Here is a 15542-nt window from a genome sequence, read left to right as displayed (position 1 = left end):
CACAACAAAGTATATAGATACTATAATGATTGTTGTTATTATCTCCTCTAATTCATGGAAGGCAGACTTGAGTTATCTCTTTAAGGTTTCATATAGTAAGTTGAAATCAGCATTCAAAGCAAATTCCATCTATACCTAAAACCTACGCTTAACTATTATTATTCTGGGTGTTGTTAATCTAAGTGATTCACAAACCCACCAAGATATATCAGAAAAGAAAAAGCAGCTTGAAAATTAGGCCTTTAAATATTTTCTTGACTCACAGCATCAACTATAAATAATCACTCAAAAGTCACTTTCTCCAGGAAGGGCTCATTCCTCTTTTCTCCCATCTATGTAATCACTCTTTAAGCACAAGTAGTGAGTCTTTGGAATGTTAGGAGTGGAAAAGCCTTAGCCCAGCCCCTCATTGTATAGAGGAAGGAATGGCGGTCCAGAGATAGATGGGACATGCCCAAGCCACACAGACTGAGACCAACATCTTGAGAGAAACTGGCCCATGGCCTGGGCCTATCCTTTCCTTGGTTTGGCTCTTTTCCTAACTATGACCTTGAAGAGGGGGCCTACGACTCCCTTCTTCTGAGTCTGGGTTACTGTGTCCATCAATTAGGCCCATGTGTCAAATTGATTTAGCAACATCCATACTAGACTTTCTCTGTGGCTGGGGAAAGTCTAAGAGTGAGATGAGGCAGCACGGTATAGAGACTATGACTGGAAAGATAATCTGGTTTCATATTATGGCCCCTCCATGTCCTAGCTGTGTAACTTTGCTCAAGTCACTTAACCTCTGCATGCCTCAGTTTCCTCACCTGTAAAATGGTAATAGTATCAGAGAGTTCGTGTAAATGCTCATAAAAGGCTAATTTAATTTCAATCTCTGGATCAGGAAGATCTTCTGGGAAAGGAAATGGCAACCCACTCCAGTATTCTTGCCTGGGAAATCCCATGGACAGAAGAGCCTGGTGTTCTGTTCAGCCCCATGAACAGAACAGTCCATGGGGTCGCTAAAGAGTTGGACACAACTTAGCAACTAAACAACAACAACACAACTATTTGTTAAGTGAAAAATAAGTTGGCTATGCTTTCCATTGAACAGACAAGGGAAATGGAGCTTCACAGAGGTTACATAACTTGCCCAGATTCACATGACCGACTGGAAGCAAGGCCTGTTTCACTCAGTGCTGTTTCCAGTATATTTGCTGTCTAATGAATGGCCCTGTCTATACTCACTTAGATCCAGATTCAAATCAGTGGACTTCAGAAAGTATTTGACCATGTCAGAAATACCAGCCGCTCATTTCCTCCTGGCCTGTTCTGAAGTAGTCATGATGTTAGCAATTAAGAGTGAGGATGTCAAATTCAATTAGCAAACTGAATCCAAAAAATGCTGATCAAATACTAATATTTATTTCCCCGTTGACCTCAATTGAATGAGCCAAGTAGTCCCTGCTGTCTCGTGTTGAGTCCGTAGTAAAGTTCACAGCTACCTAAAATTGCATTATCATGTGACTAACCTACCCTCTGTAGTTACTTGGGCAGGGGAGTGTAAGGGCCACGTCCATTGTACTTGAAGCAGCTATGACTGCTAGTGGGCACTCCCTGTGTGCTTTGGGACTGGCTGGAAATTTCTGGAGGTTTTTCACCGATCGGGTCAAGGAGCTGCTGAAGGCAGAGAGGTCTCTGCCATTGCATCCCCGTCTCAGATGCCTGTTGTTCTAGGTTAATGGGACTGACCTGCGGAGCGCCAGCCATGAGGAAGCCATCACAGCCCTGAGGCAGACCCCCCAGAAGGTGCGCCTGGTGGTGTACAGAGATGAAGCGCACTGCCGGGATGAGGAGAGCTTGGAGATCTTCCCCGTGGATCTACAGAAGAAGGCTGGTCGAGGACTGGGCTTGAGCATCGTTGGAAAACGGTAAGGAAGTGGTGTCAGAGTCCGGATCAATCAGCCTTGTTCCTTCAGAGTTCTAGGGACTAAAGCCGATAAAGACTGAAAGAGAAAGCCATGTATAAACTAATGATGTGATTTCTAAAATTAACATTTTTATGACTATTTGAATGAGATAGGTCATGTTACTAAGCAAGACCTTAGCCAAAAAACATGTCATATAAAGATAAAGTGAAGTGAACTGAAGTGAAGTCACTCAATCGTGTTCGACTTTTTGCAACCCCATGGACTGCAGCCTACCAGGCTCCTCCGTCCATGGGATTCTCCGCAAGAGTACTGGAGCGTGTTGCCATTTCCTTCTCCAGGGGATCTTCCCGACCCAGGGATTGAACCCAGGTCTCCCGCATTGCAGGCAGACACTTTACCCTCTGAGCTAACCCAAATCAACCCAGACTGTTTCGACTTTTTTCCTCTTAAAGAGTAAAAACAGAGTCAACAAGGTTCTTTTTACTTGGAGTCACTTAGATCTAAGGCTGGCAGGGGCTGATTAAAGCAACCATACCTAAGAAACAGCTGGTATCAAAAAAGAGATTTACATATACAGTGTTGGGTTAGGAAAATTGCTCTACCATGGAGTGCCATGTTAATTTCATACTCTGTTAAACCAGTTGAGGAGTTACTGAAGCTAGCTGAGTTGACATGGTCAAGAGACATTGATTCTTCATGACAGTAGTCTTCTATTAAGAAAGATATCCTGCAAATAATAGCTTGCACCAAAAATATAGGTAGATCCTGGTGACCAGGCTACTCTTTTGAAATCTATGCTCCTTACCCATGTGATAGGAATTGCAGTAATTATTTCAGAATAGTATTAATATACTAGAGAAATCAGTAAGATCTTGAAACTGTAGTTCCAGCTTCCACAGTTTACTGACTTTAGATATCTAGTGTGTATTTATTCCAACAGGGCTGCAGGATTTTCATGTGATGCCCCAATATAGCCTTAAATGGTATCAACCATATTCTTAGGAAGAATCGAAGTTGGTTTTATATATTGTGTCATGTACCCCCACTGACCTCTGTTGACTAGCCTAGTGCTTTGTTCCAAATGGTCTGGTCTATTATTAGGATATTAGCTACCATTTTTGAGCATTGGTTTTGTGCCATGTACTGTGTACTCATGATCTTATATTTTATTTCAACACCATAAAACCATCACTTTGGAAATGTATTACAAAACAAAAGAGCTGAGACTCATATTTATAAGCATACTCAGGACACGTATGGGTGCAGAATAACTGACAGAGCCCATGTTGAAGCTTGCTTTCTTGTTGTGATCATACATGTGCCTGGAGAGAGTCCTTTTAGAGTAATGGTTTTTTATTTATTGTCTCATAGTGGATTGATGAAATAATCTTCATACAACATAAGCACTTTAGAGTGAGTTTGTAAGGAACATTTACATTCTTAGCACAAAAGGTTTTATTGTAGAAGATCAGATATATAAGCTCTCAAAATTCTTTGCCTAGCAATTCCACAACTAGGAATTTACCCTTAATACAGGCTTGTAGATATGTTATTCACTGCACATTGCTTACAGTAGCTAGAGAAGTAAATAACCTATTTTCTATCAACAGTTTACTAATAAATGAATGCAGGTCAGGAAGCAACAGTTAGAAATGGACATGGAACAACAGACTGGTTCCAAATAGGAAAAGGAGTACGTCAAGGCTGTATATTGTCACCCTGCTTATTTAACTTATATGCAGAGTACATCATGAGAAATGCTGGGCTGGAAGAAGCACAAGCTGGAATCAAGATTGCTGGGAGAAATATCAATAACCTCAGATATGCAGATGACACCACCCTTATGGCAGAAAGTGAAGAGGAACTAAAAAGCCTCTTGATGAAAGTGAAAGAGGAGAGGGGAAAAGTTGGCTTAAAGCTCAACATTCAGAAAACGAAGATCATGGCATCTGGTCCCATCACTTCATGGGAAATAGATGGGGAAACAGTGGAAACAGTGTCAGACTTTATTTTTGGGGGCTCCAAAATCACTGCAGATGGTGATTGCAGCCATGAAATTAAAAGACGCTTACTCCTTGGAAGAAAAGTTATGACCACCCTAGATAGCATATTCAAAAGCAGAGACATTACGTTGCCAACAAAGGTCCGTCTAGTCAAGGCTGTGGTTTTTCCAGTGGTCATGTATGGACTGTGAAGAAAGCTGAGCAACAAAGAATTGATGCTTTTGAACTGTGGTGTTGGAGAAGACTCTTGAGAGTCCTTGGACTGCAAGGAGATCAAACCAGTACATTCTGAAGGAGATCAGCCCTGGGATTTCTTTGGAAGGAGTGATGCTAAAGCTGAAAATCCAGTACTGTGGCCACCTGATGCGAAGAATTGACTCATTGGAAAAGACTCTGATGGTGGGAGGGATTGGGGGCAGGAAGAGAAGGGGACGACAGAGGATGAGATGGCTGGATGGCATCATGGACTCGATGGACATGAGTCTGGGTGAACTCCGGGAGTTGGTGATGGACAGGGAGGCCTGGCGTGCTACGATTCATGGGGTTGCAAAGAGTCGGACACGACTGAGCCACTGAACTGAACTGAACTGAACTGAACTAAACCGAATGAATAGTAATAGTTCCTCAAAACACTGGGTAAGCTCTAAGTGGTAATAAAGACCAATTGCCAAAGTGTGTAAAGTGAAAGAAAGTTAAAAGAAACAAAGCTGGAGGGAAAAAAAAGACTATATGTTCTTTTATATCCATTCACACACATATGTACTATACACACGTGCATTGCTTATATAGCTACAGAACATTGGTCTTCCCAGATGGCTCAGTGGTAAAGAATCCATCTTCCAATGCAGGAGACATGAGTTCAATCCCTGTGTTCAGGAAGATCCCCTGGAGGAGAAAATGACAGCCTCTTCCAGTATTCTTACCTGGGAAATGCCATGGACAGAGGAGCCTGGTGGGCTGTAGTCCATGGGGTCACAGAGAGTTGAACACAGCTGAGTGACTGAGCACACACATGCACACAGAATGCCTCATGGAGATAATAAAGAAATGTGAAACACTGGTTATTTCTGAGAAGGGAATTTGGGGACAGGGAACAGAGACGAGAGGGAAAATTTTCAAGGTCACCCCTTTTTGACCTCTTGAATTTTGAGACATACACTTATTTATTCATCAAATAAATATAATTAAAACCTTAAAGTAATAAAGGCAGGAAAAGAGAGGAAGAGTGAGATAGAGACTAGAAACAGATGAGAGGATAATAATTGAGCTAATTGCTAAAGAAATAATGTGTCTAACAGTAGTTAGCTGTTTTTTAAAGTGAATTTCCATTTCATTTCACTAAAGTTATCCTCTTGCAGAAATTATGCCCTTGGGCCAGTGAAAGTGAGTAATATAATAGGCAACATAAATATATATAAGCTATTTAAAGGGTTGGCACTGTGAGGCTTATCATTTGGGAAGAATATCTGTAATCTCAGCTTTAGCATAGAAATATTGGGTTGTGCCATTATTCTGCTTTATGGTATTCACAGAAATGGAAGTGGAGTGTTTATTTCTGACATCGTGAAAGGTGGAGCCGCAGACCTTGATGGGAGATTAATTCAGGGAGATCAAATCTTATCTGTGAATGGGGAGGACATGAGAAGTGCTTCTCAGGAGACGGTGGCTACTATCCTCAAGGTGAGTCCGTAGCTGATTTCTGCCTGGCTGGTATAACTCAAGTCCAATGGGAGTGGTTCTAATTTAGCTTTTTTATAAAAGTGTTGAATTTTATAAAATGCATTGATGCTAGTTTTTTACTAGAGACCTAATCTCTGATTATTTTGACCAATTAGGAATAGCTCCTAAAGAAAGCTATCGTTTTGACTAACAGGATTGAAGGGAACCTTGTTTGGGGATTTAAGCTAGTTTTTCATACTTTTGAGAATTCCAAGTACCTGCAGTTGTCCTCTAAAATCATTTGATGGGATAGGTTCTCCTGGAGTCACAAAATGTATCCTTTTTCCTCTTGGGCTATATTATCATGAATTCATCAAATTCAGCTTTTATTGCTTGAAAGAATATTAAAGATGCTGAAGACCAAATCCTCCATCTCACAATGAAGTCCTGACAAAGTAGAGTGGCATGCCCAGATACCAGTGCTGTGCTTGAGGAGTTTTTCTGTCTCTCAAGCTGTTTCTCACTGAGGCTGTAGAGTGACTGGGACTCAAGATTCCCTTCCAACTGACTGTTTCTGCTGCATGGACCCTACCTGCCTTGGAAGAAACTGGTGAATAAAAATCCTTGTAAATGGCCATTCAGCTCTCACCAGGTGTATCTTATTCTGCTTCACAAATAATAGTTGTTGTAGGAGCTTTTACAAAATAAATGAATTCTGTTTCTTTTAAAATCCTGATTTTCTAAAATAGTAAACTATCAGTCATTACTCAAGAGAGGACTTCTATCAGATTACCCGTCATTATCTCTGTGTTTGATTTTTTTCCCATCCTCTTTTTCACCGCTTTTTCTTCATCATTTCACTGTTCACCAATGCTTTCATCAGAAGGAAAAAGAAAGAGAAAGGAGGTGAATTGAAATATAATCTTTTTAACATGTTTGAAGAAGTCAGGAAATCGTGAGATGAGTAGTGTTGAGTTGATCAATTTTTGTGACCTCACGTGATTTTTTTTGATAACTGAATTTCCTTTCTACCTGTGGCCTTCATCAGCCATTTATGTTCTTGGCTGCAGAGATTAGTGGAGGCACTACCATAATAATTTAGGACACAGGTGCTACTGTTTCTCACCTGTTCTTTTCTTGTCTTCCCCAGTGTGCGCAGGGACTTGTGCAGCTAGAGATTGGAAGACTCCGAGCTGGTTCCTGGACCTCCTCGAGGAAGACATCACAGAACAGTCAGGTTGCTGATGGCTTCCTGTTAGACTCACTCACTCACCTGTCCCAATTGGGAGAAATTTTCCCATTTCATAAATGATCGTTTGGAAATAATATGTAATATATAGCATATCCATGACACTAAGTTTGGTGTACTTTAATGTGTTTGAAATAAAAAATGAAAGGTGGGATGGAAACTCATTAAGCCCTATATTTTTCTCTCCTTTATTGCCTGCAAATATTTTCCTAGAACCACTTTTCTCTCCCACTATTCTATATTGCCTAGGCATTGCATGTACACAGCTGTGTTTATTTAAAAAAAGAACAACATCTGGTGGCAATTTGACCCTCATTAGCACAACATTGTTCTATTCATTCAATTAAATATTGCTATAAAGTTAACTTGTGAATAGCCACTCACACATGCTGAGGGCAGTTAATGGTATATTCCTGGGAGAGCAAAGTATGGGGGTTTCTCCTGTAGGAGGGAGGCCTTAGTGGGTGATATTTTGTGGGTTAGCAAACATCTCATGTTTATTTGCAATGCTGATGTAAATGCCACTTTTTTTTTCTAACAAAGTATATTTCACTGTATTTTTTTTTCACTGTGATGTCTGACAAAATCAAGATGGTAGACTATAAGTTAAGTCTTATTTCACATATAATTAAACTATAGAAATGTACATGTGACCCCCTAATCCCCTTTGTGGGTTATTAGATGGGCCTTTGTTTTGAGGTTAAAAGCATGATGACTTTTGGTCTCCTTTCTAATTTCCTTAGACTTAAAACCTCTCCAAGGCCTTTGTTTGGAAGGCATTCTGATTTTATGGTTAGCCCACAGGTGCTTCTGGAATCCTATTAGCTGCCCCTTTTGCCTCATTTATGTTAGGAAATGAGTGAAGAAAAATACCATTGTTCAGATAGAATCACAGGTTATTTGGCTTGTCTTAGATAATTTTTAGGGCAAGCAAACCGAGTAAACATCGTTAAGTTTTTTGGGCTTTTTGTTGTTGTATTTGAATTTCTGGCTTATGTAATGGGCAGCAAATATCATGTATATTAAAAGAGTGGTGCAGTAGGATTCTAGATATCAATAAATGGTGAAAATTCTGATCAAACTTGTATCAAAAGTGGGAACTTGAGATTCAAAATAGTTGTCTTGGGGGTGTGGGCTCAATTGCTCTGTTGTGTCCAACTCTTTGCAACCCCATGGACTGTAGCTCACCAGGTGCCTCTGTCCATGGGATTCTCCAGGCAAGAGTACTGGAGTGGGTTGCAATTTCCTCCTCCAGGGGATCTCCCCAACTCAAGAGCTGAACGATGTCTCCTTCATCTCCTGCATTGCAGGCAAATTCTTCACTAGTTGAGCCATTGGGGAAGCTACTAGTTGTCTTGGCTTCTTCCTTAATGGAAGATTCAACTTAAGTGATTTCATCAAAGCCCCATTGTACATAGGGGTTACAATGTAGAATAGACAACACTGGAGATGAAATTTTTCTTCCTATAGAGTACATGAAGGTGACACAGAAGAAAAGGAGTCTGATAAACTGAAGAGAACGAGAAGGCCTCCCAGACAGAATGTAGCATAGGCAGAAGTGCAAAGGGGTACAAGGAGCCCTGGTGTTTTAAAAAGGGTTTGAACTGACAGGTGGGGTGGTGGGTAGAACTGGACTTCTGTCCTTGAAGATTGTATATATGCATCCAGGAGATTAATAACGTTCATACTCAGGTGAAATACAAAGATAACAAATTTAGAGACTCTACCATTAAATGTCAAAAGCCCACCATTACCATTTATCTGGTAGGTAAATGTGAGCTGTCATATTTTGGAAACCTGGGACGAAGTACCAAATACTTTTCTCTAACCTCTTTACACAGAATTTTCATTTAAGAGGATAGAAGTTTAATTCAATGTGAAGAAAAACAGCAAATATATTCTATCCTTACCTTATCCTTAAAAGGAAGACCCACATGAAATGCATCTGTACTGATACGTCGCTAATGGGAAGGAAGCCAGTAGCAGGCTTTGAAAAGGAAGTGTCCTGCATCTTCATGAGCTGAAGACCAGCACATGACCCAGACGGAGAAAAAGAGGAACCTATTCCCAAACATTTCCCCTAACAAAGAAAATATAGTAAAGTATTAATTTTGGAATCTAGGTGGTATGTCTACTGTATCATTCAACTTTTCTATAAATTTTAAATGTTTCATATTTAAGGAACATTAAAATATTAAACAACTTGCATCATACTAAGGAAATGGATCAAATTATAATTTGTCAGGTGATAATTGTAGTCTTAGATTTACTTTAAATTTTTGAGGCAATTAAGGCATAACCTTGAGAATTTGATAGAAAAAAAGTTCTTTATTCATTATTAATGTCATTGTTGTGTACATTGGGAAGATCTTCACTGTGCATATGATTTTCATTAAATAGCCCCAGCCAAACATGACTATGGATTATCTAAATTTATTTAAATTAACATTAGCTTTATTTAAAAGGACAGTAATGAAGGTGGCACTAGTAGTAAAGAATCTGCCTGCCAGTGCTGGAGACATAAGAGACCTGGGTTCAATTCCTAGGTCAGGAAGATCCCCTGGAGGAGGAAATGGCAACCCACTCCAGCATTCTTGCCTGGAGAATCCCTGGACAGTGGAGCCTGATGGGCTATGGTCCACAGGGTCACAAAGAGTCAGACACGACTGAAGTGACTTAGCACAATGGAGGTATAGCAGGTTGAGCTGAATTATTACCAACACTGGGAAAATCTTTGAGAAAAAAAAATTTTATATTCCTAAAATAACATATTCCCTTGATATTTGCTGCTTTTTCTTACAGTTGGGCATTCTATATAATCAAGTTCCTGTTAATCTACACTTTCAGTTCAGTTGCTCAGTCATGTCCGACTCTTTATGACTCCATGGACTGCAGCATGCCAGGCTTCCCTGTCCATCACCAATTGCCAGAGCTTGTTCTACCAAAATAGCTCATGTATTTGAGTAATAAGAAAATAAATGTTAACTGTACCCCCCACTGACACTTAGTGTCATTAACTGATCATACGTAAACACTGTGTAACACACTAGGAAAATGTTTCTGAAATCATGTGGAGCACAAAAAGCTGAAATTACTGCATGCTTTCTACCTTGATGATTGAAACTACATATAAAAGCACATATAATGGAGAAAGTAGTGGAGCAAATGTTAAATGGGGTTATTCAGGGTGATGAGAAAGGGAGTGTGAGTTTTCCTTTTTGTTTGCTTTTTTGGTCTCCGCAGAATTTGCTATTACATGGCTATGGTTACTTCAGCAAGTAAAACAGTAATAACAAGTATGGACTTCTAAAACTGACCACTGAGTTTCCTTTTCAGGGGAGTCAGCATAGCACACAAAGCAGCTTCCATCCTGCCCTGGCTCCTGTCATCACCAGCCTGCAAAACCTGGTTGGCACAAAACGAGCTTCAGATCCTTCCCCCCAAAATTCAGGTATTGCTTCAGACACACCATCAGCAAAACCATCCTGTTACCCAATTTTTTATAAAAATTAAAAAAAAAATTTACTGGAGTATAGTTGATTTACAATGTTGTGTTAGTTTCAGGTGTATAGCAAAAATGTTTTTAAACCTTTGAACACGGCCACATGAGCCCCAAACTTTCTGAAAGCCCTGTTCTAAAGGAAGGAAAGCCATAGAGATCTGTGTTTGAAATGTGCCTTAACTTTACACATGGAAAGGAGAAAAGCAGAAATCTAAGGTACTTCATAAAGTAAAACCATTTCCAAAGAGAAAATTTAAAGATTATGGGTCACTCAAGGAAGGTCAGAGTGCATATCCCATCATGGGTGGGGCAGCAAAGGGGGTTTTTAAGTCTTTCCTTGGGTCAAGTTATCTTTGATTAAGGCAGAAAAATGTGCTGTGAGACACAAATGGCTCACCCTCCAAGCCATTTACTCGCCATATTCCAGGCAACCGCTGCTACAGTCCATCAGCTTTTGTCAGACCAAGTGATTGCAGCCACATCTATCTCAAGCAGAAGGACTTGTTAAAAAAAGAGGACTTAGCCCCTGATAGATGGTCGCCAGTTAGAATTTTGAGAAGGGGTATAATGCCTTCTTGCCTCACTATTCTCTCCTTAAAGACCTAGAAAATGATGCTATTTTCATGGGACAATATTATATCCTAGATATGTTATCTCTTACTTTTAAAAAGTTAATTTGTTGCTTCTTTATAGACACAGATGTGGGACCAAGGGCCGTTGAGATAATCAGGGTAAGTCAATGATTTTTTTTGTTTGTTTGTTTTTCTGATTTGTTTTGGATTTGCATAATATGTACATCTTCCCCTCAATACAATGTATTGGATTGTTAGTGTGCTCTTTTAAGTTACTGAAGTAAATATATGGTCTGTGTAACACAGACATACTTAGAAAAAGAAAGCAAAGCACATTCGTGACCACTGTGAATTTTTTGGTGCATCCCATCCACTTCATTTTTTATGTTTAAGTTTTATAAAAACAAACAAAAAAATGGTATCAATTAGATGTACTGTTGTAGCTTGCCTTTTTTACTTTACAGCATGGACTCTTAGTCATGCAAGTCAGTATTTTTTGACAGCATATGGTATGATTTTTGTCAGTTAACATAGTATTCCATCATATAAGTGTGCTGTAATTTTGCTTAGCCAATGTCCTCTTATTAAACCAGTAGCATATTTCTCAACTTTTGCCATCTTTTATAGCAAAAGATGTCTTTGTATTTTCTTTTTGGCTCATATCATGGGTGTTTTCTTTAGGCTTAGTTCTTAGAAATGAAATTGTTGGGTCAAAATCCACACTTGTTTTTTAAAGGCTTTTTATGCATAATGCTAAATTGCTCTCCAGAGAAGACTGTGTAGGATGCATTTCAGTTCATAAAGTCATCAAATCCTAATTTTCAGACTCCTGTGTGATATGCAGAGTGTTAGAAAGCACTTTTATTTTGCTCATGATTATTATTAAATTTGGGATTCAAGAGTAATGAGAAAAATTATGACTTTGTTGTATTCATAGTTCAGCTGTAGTAAAGTGATATCCAGCTTAACTGGGTTCTCTGGACTCAATTAGAGTTATGTTTAAAGACACTTTACCATTTATTAGCTCTATGACCTTCGGCGAGTTACTTAAGCTCAATTTGCTCATCTGTAGACTGGGCTTATAACACCTCTCAAGGTAAATCTTGTTGTTTGGATTAATAAGGTCATACACACAGTGTACTTAGCAGAGTACCTAGTTCATCAGGAATGTCCAGGAAGTGGAATCCTTTATCACTGGCTACAACTTTGACTAAATCTGCCTGATTATTCCAAGTATCTTTCCAGCAGAGTGGCAACTCAAATGTTCCTTGGATGGGGAAGTAAAAATGTACCAATATGTGCATAATTATGGATAAATTAAAGAAACATCATAATGAATTTGAACATAACCAAATTATTCCATAAATTTCTCATTCCAAGATTTATAGCATATCATTTTCTGTTTTCTTAGTCATTTCAGCTGCTTGTTTTTTTACAGGCTTTTATAAAAAGGCCAGTTCCTACCCACCCTGTTTTTCTACATATAGTCAGAGCAGAAACTTTACAATGTAACGCATCTTGCCATTTGCATGTGGGGCTTTATTATTGATGCATTCAGATGCATATAGAAGCTGGGCACAAACTTTGGAAAACAGGGTGTTGAAGTTTTTTCTTGTATGGCTTTTTGATCCTTCTTTTCTTTTTCCTTTTCCCAACTTTACCGAGGTAAAATTGAAGCACACTGACCTATGTATATTTTTAAGTGATCAGGTAAAACTACAGAAGCCTTGCAACCCTGTAGGTCCTTTTTCCCAAACCACTCCCCTAACATGTATGTTCTTGTTATCATATGTTCACAGCTGCATAATTTGAGAGCCCTGCCAGACAATGGTATCATCTTGGCTTTAAACTGTCCTACATATTTGAAAGAACTTAAGAAAATTCGTCACATTTCCCTGGTTCTTTGCATGCCAAGTAACTTGGGGTTTTTCCAACCCTGCTGAATGTTATGCTATATAGACCCTGAAGAATGTTGTTCATGTTTTAGCAGGTATCCACCCAGTTAGGCTCATATTGCAAGTTATAGTACCTTTGGTGAGTGGTGGTTCAAATCTCAGTTCAGTTCCTGAGTGTGGGGCTGTCCCTCATGAGTGTGGCTTAGAGTTGAGCTTCAGAATTCTGTGGGTTCCCAGGACCCCTCTCTCTGACTCTTTCTACTCTAGTTTTCTTCCTTCATTCTCCAGCCATCGAGTCTCCTTTTCCTGTTTCCCCCGACCAGAAAGATGAGTTAACTTCAAAGTTTTAACAATTTTCACCAACTTTATGGGGGCTTCCCAAGTGACACTAGAGGTAAAGAACCCACCTGCCAATGCAGGAGACACAAGAGATGTGGGTTCGATCCCTGGACCGGGAAGATCCCCTGGAGGAGGAAGTGGCAGCCCACTCCACTATTCTTGTCTGGAAAATTCCGTGGACAGATGAGCCTGGCAGGCTGCAGTCTATGGGCCTGCAAAGAGTTGGACACGACTGAGTAACTGAATACAACAACAGGCAATTTTATTGCCCCTTGACTTCAGGTCAAAGCTGTACGGAAAACAACTAGAAAATACACCCTCTGCTATTGTTTCTCCAAATTTTAGCTCTCCACCACAATTTGAGTGTCTTTACTTTTCAGAAGCCTCAGGTAGTTGCTCTCTAAGTTTTGGCAAAAGGTCTTCATTTTAATCAGTAGGAGCAAGATGCTTTAGGGTATGTATGCCACCACATTGAAACTGGAACTTACCATTTGTTCTTTTAGTGATTTTAAAAATATTAACCCTGTGATATACATGTAAGAGAAACCTGGACAAAGGCCAGGGTCTCTTCAGCAGGGTCAGAGTGAGCTAAACGGTCTCACCTAATAATCTTAGGGAACATTTTCAGCCACGTTACTTCTCTCTCTGAACTGTAGTCACTACAGTGGGCGTCCTTGAAGATCCTTTGTTCTAACTCGGTCCTGCAGCTGCTTCAGAGCCAAGTGTGTTTGTTCACACCCAGAAGAGCATGATATGTGCGGTAATTTAATCATAAACACCATATGAGGATATACTTGCCAAGTCTGCATCAAAATTGGCCACTAAACAGCAGTAGCATAGCGTTTGCGTTTTTCTTTCTTTAATTTTTTTACTCCTACTATTGCATTTTATTGAGCTTTTTCTGTGGTCCAGAACTGCACTATATCACCTCATTTAATCTTCAGATCAACACTGAGATAAATGGTTTTCTTCCCACTTTATGAAGAGATGGAAGCTCTAAGAGGTTAAGGAACTTCCTAGGACACCGTGCCCCCATCCCTTTGTCCCAGCTAATTAAGTACTTCAGTTAATAAAGAGCTGAAACACTGGTCTTTCTGACTTCAAAAGCACTGAAGTTAATTCCTATGCTCACCTAACCTCCTGTGTCACAGAGGAATTTTGTTCAGCAACTCTCTGGGGACCATCAGGTTGTGACTCTTTGTTAAACATATAAGCATTGTTTTTCTTCTTTTTTTTAGGAGCCCAGTGATGCCCTTGGAATCAGCATTGCTGGAGGAAAAGGAAGTCCCTTAGGAGATATCCCAATATTTATTGCCATGATTCAGGCCAGCGGTGTGGCTGCACGGACACAGAAGCTTAAAGTAAACAGAGCGGGTGGGGAAGTGCTCACATCATGTGATGGGGTGGGGTGGGAGAGGATGCCAGGGGCAGTGGGTTAAACTAGAATTCCAGCAGCCATCAGAGACCCACACTGTGGGCAAAATGCACTGGAGACAGTTTGTACCTGAAATTCATTATGTCCCTAAGCATATAAAAATATTATTGTTTATATCAAAGCTTCTCAGTGAAAGATGAAATTGCAGCTCATTTGCAGAGCTTCCCATATCATTTTTAGTACCACGTTCCACCTGAAATTGATTTTCACCTGAGAAAGATTTGACCTTAGAATCTTCCTTCCACCGAAAGCATCAACATTCTTATGATTTTTTCCCCCCATCACGCCTTAATTTTAATTTAGGTGGAAAAAAATAAAGCAGAAAATATTTGGCTTCATTAGAGCTTCATTGAACAGGTAATTTGTGCACCCCACTATTACTAGTAAATGGATGTATGCAACACCACCATTACCCAGGTACAAAAGTGGCCTGCCGGGCCTTTTAATAATCAAATCTGACCCCCTTCTTGTTTCTCTGATTGGTGTGTATTTGGGCGAAAGCCATAAAAATTCCTCATGCTTCTGGAGCATGCATACACAGTAGAAACACAGAATCTTCACAATAGCCACAAATGGGAAATATGACTTACAAAGAATTTTAAGCATTCTTCTCAAATTTAATTTTTCTTAATGATAGTGATTTTTCTTCCACTTTTGTACTTCCAGGTTGGAGATCGGATTGTCAGCATTAATGGGCAACCTTTGGATGGGCTGTCTCACACAGACGTGGTTAATCTGCTGAAGAACGCCTACGGGTGCATTATCCTGCAGGTATTCCGATCAATGGAACACGCAGCTGGGAGAGGCAGATAAGTGGCGAGCAAAAATGATTGAGCGTCACTGGCAGGAGGCATCACCGCCCAGCAGGGTGCTTGCTGATGTGAATTATGAAGGTTGAAAGCAAGAAATTATTATTTTTATTCAGAAATTCTTTAATGCCACCCATACAGGCAGTGAGCATGATTATATGAAAGC

The 15542-nt window shown here is 39.8% G+C and overlaps 1 protein-coding gene across 3 annotated transcripts in view; it reads left to right on the top strand.

Moving 5' to 3' along the window:
* Window positions 1-15542, top strand: part of PATJ (PATJ crumbs cell polarity complex component) — a 364628-nt gene that overhangs the window by 314154 nt on the left and 34932 nt on the right. For all 3 annotated transcript variants that reach the window (XM_068992464.1, XM_068992473.1, XM_068992482.1), the window contains 7 exons: window positions 1720-1913; window positions 5449-5596; window positions 6726-6812; window positions 10161-10275; window positions 11020-11057; window positions 14371-14493; window positions 15234-15338. In XM_068992464.1, the coding sequence (XP_068848565.1) occupies window positions 1720-1913; window positions 5449-5596; window positions 6726-6812; window positions 10161-10275; window positions 11020-11057; window positions 14371-14493; window positions 15234-15338 (810 nt within the window). The remainder of the gene's footprint in view (window positions 1-1719; window positions 1914-5448; window positions 5597-6725; window positions 6813-10160; window positions 10276-11019; window positions 11058-14370; window positions 14494-15233; window positions 15339-15542) is intronic.

The sequence above is a fragment of the Capricornis sumatraensis genome, chromosome 2, assembly GCF_032405125.1.
Source record: "Capricornis sumatraensis isolate serow.1 chromosome 2, serow.2, whole genome shotgun sequence".
NCBI lineage: Eukaryota > Metazoa > Chordata > Mammalia > Artiodactyla > Bovidae > Capricornis > Capricornis sumatraensis.
This window is presented reverse-complemented; position numbering and strand designations above follow the sequence as displayed.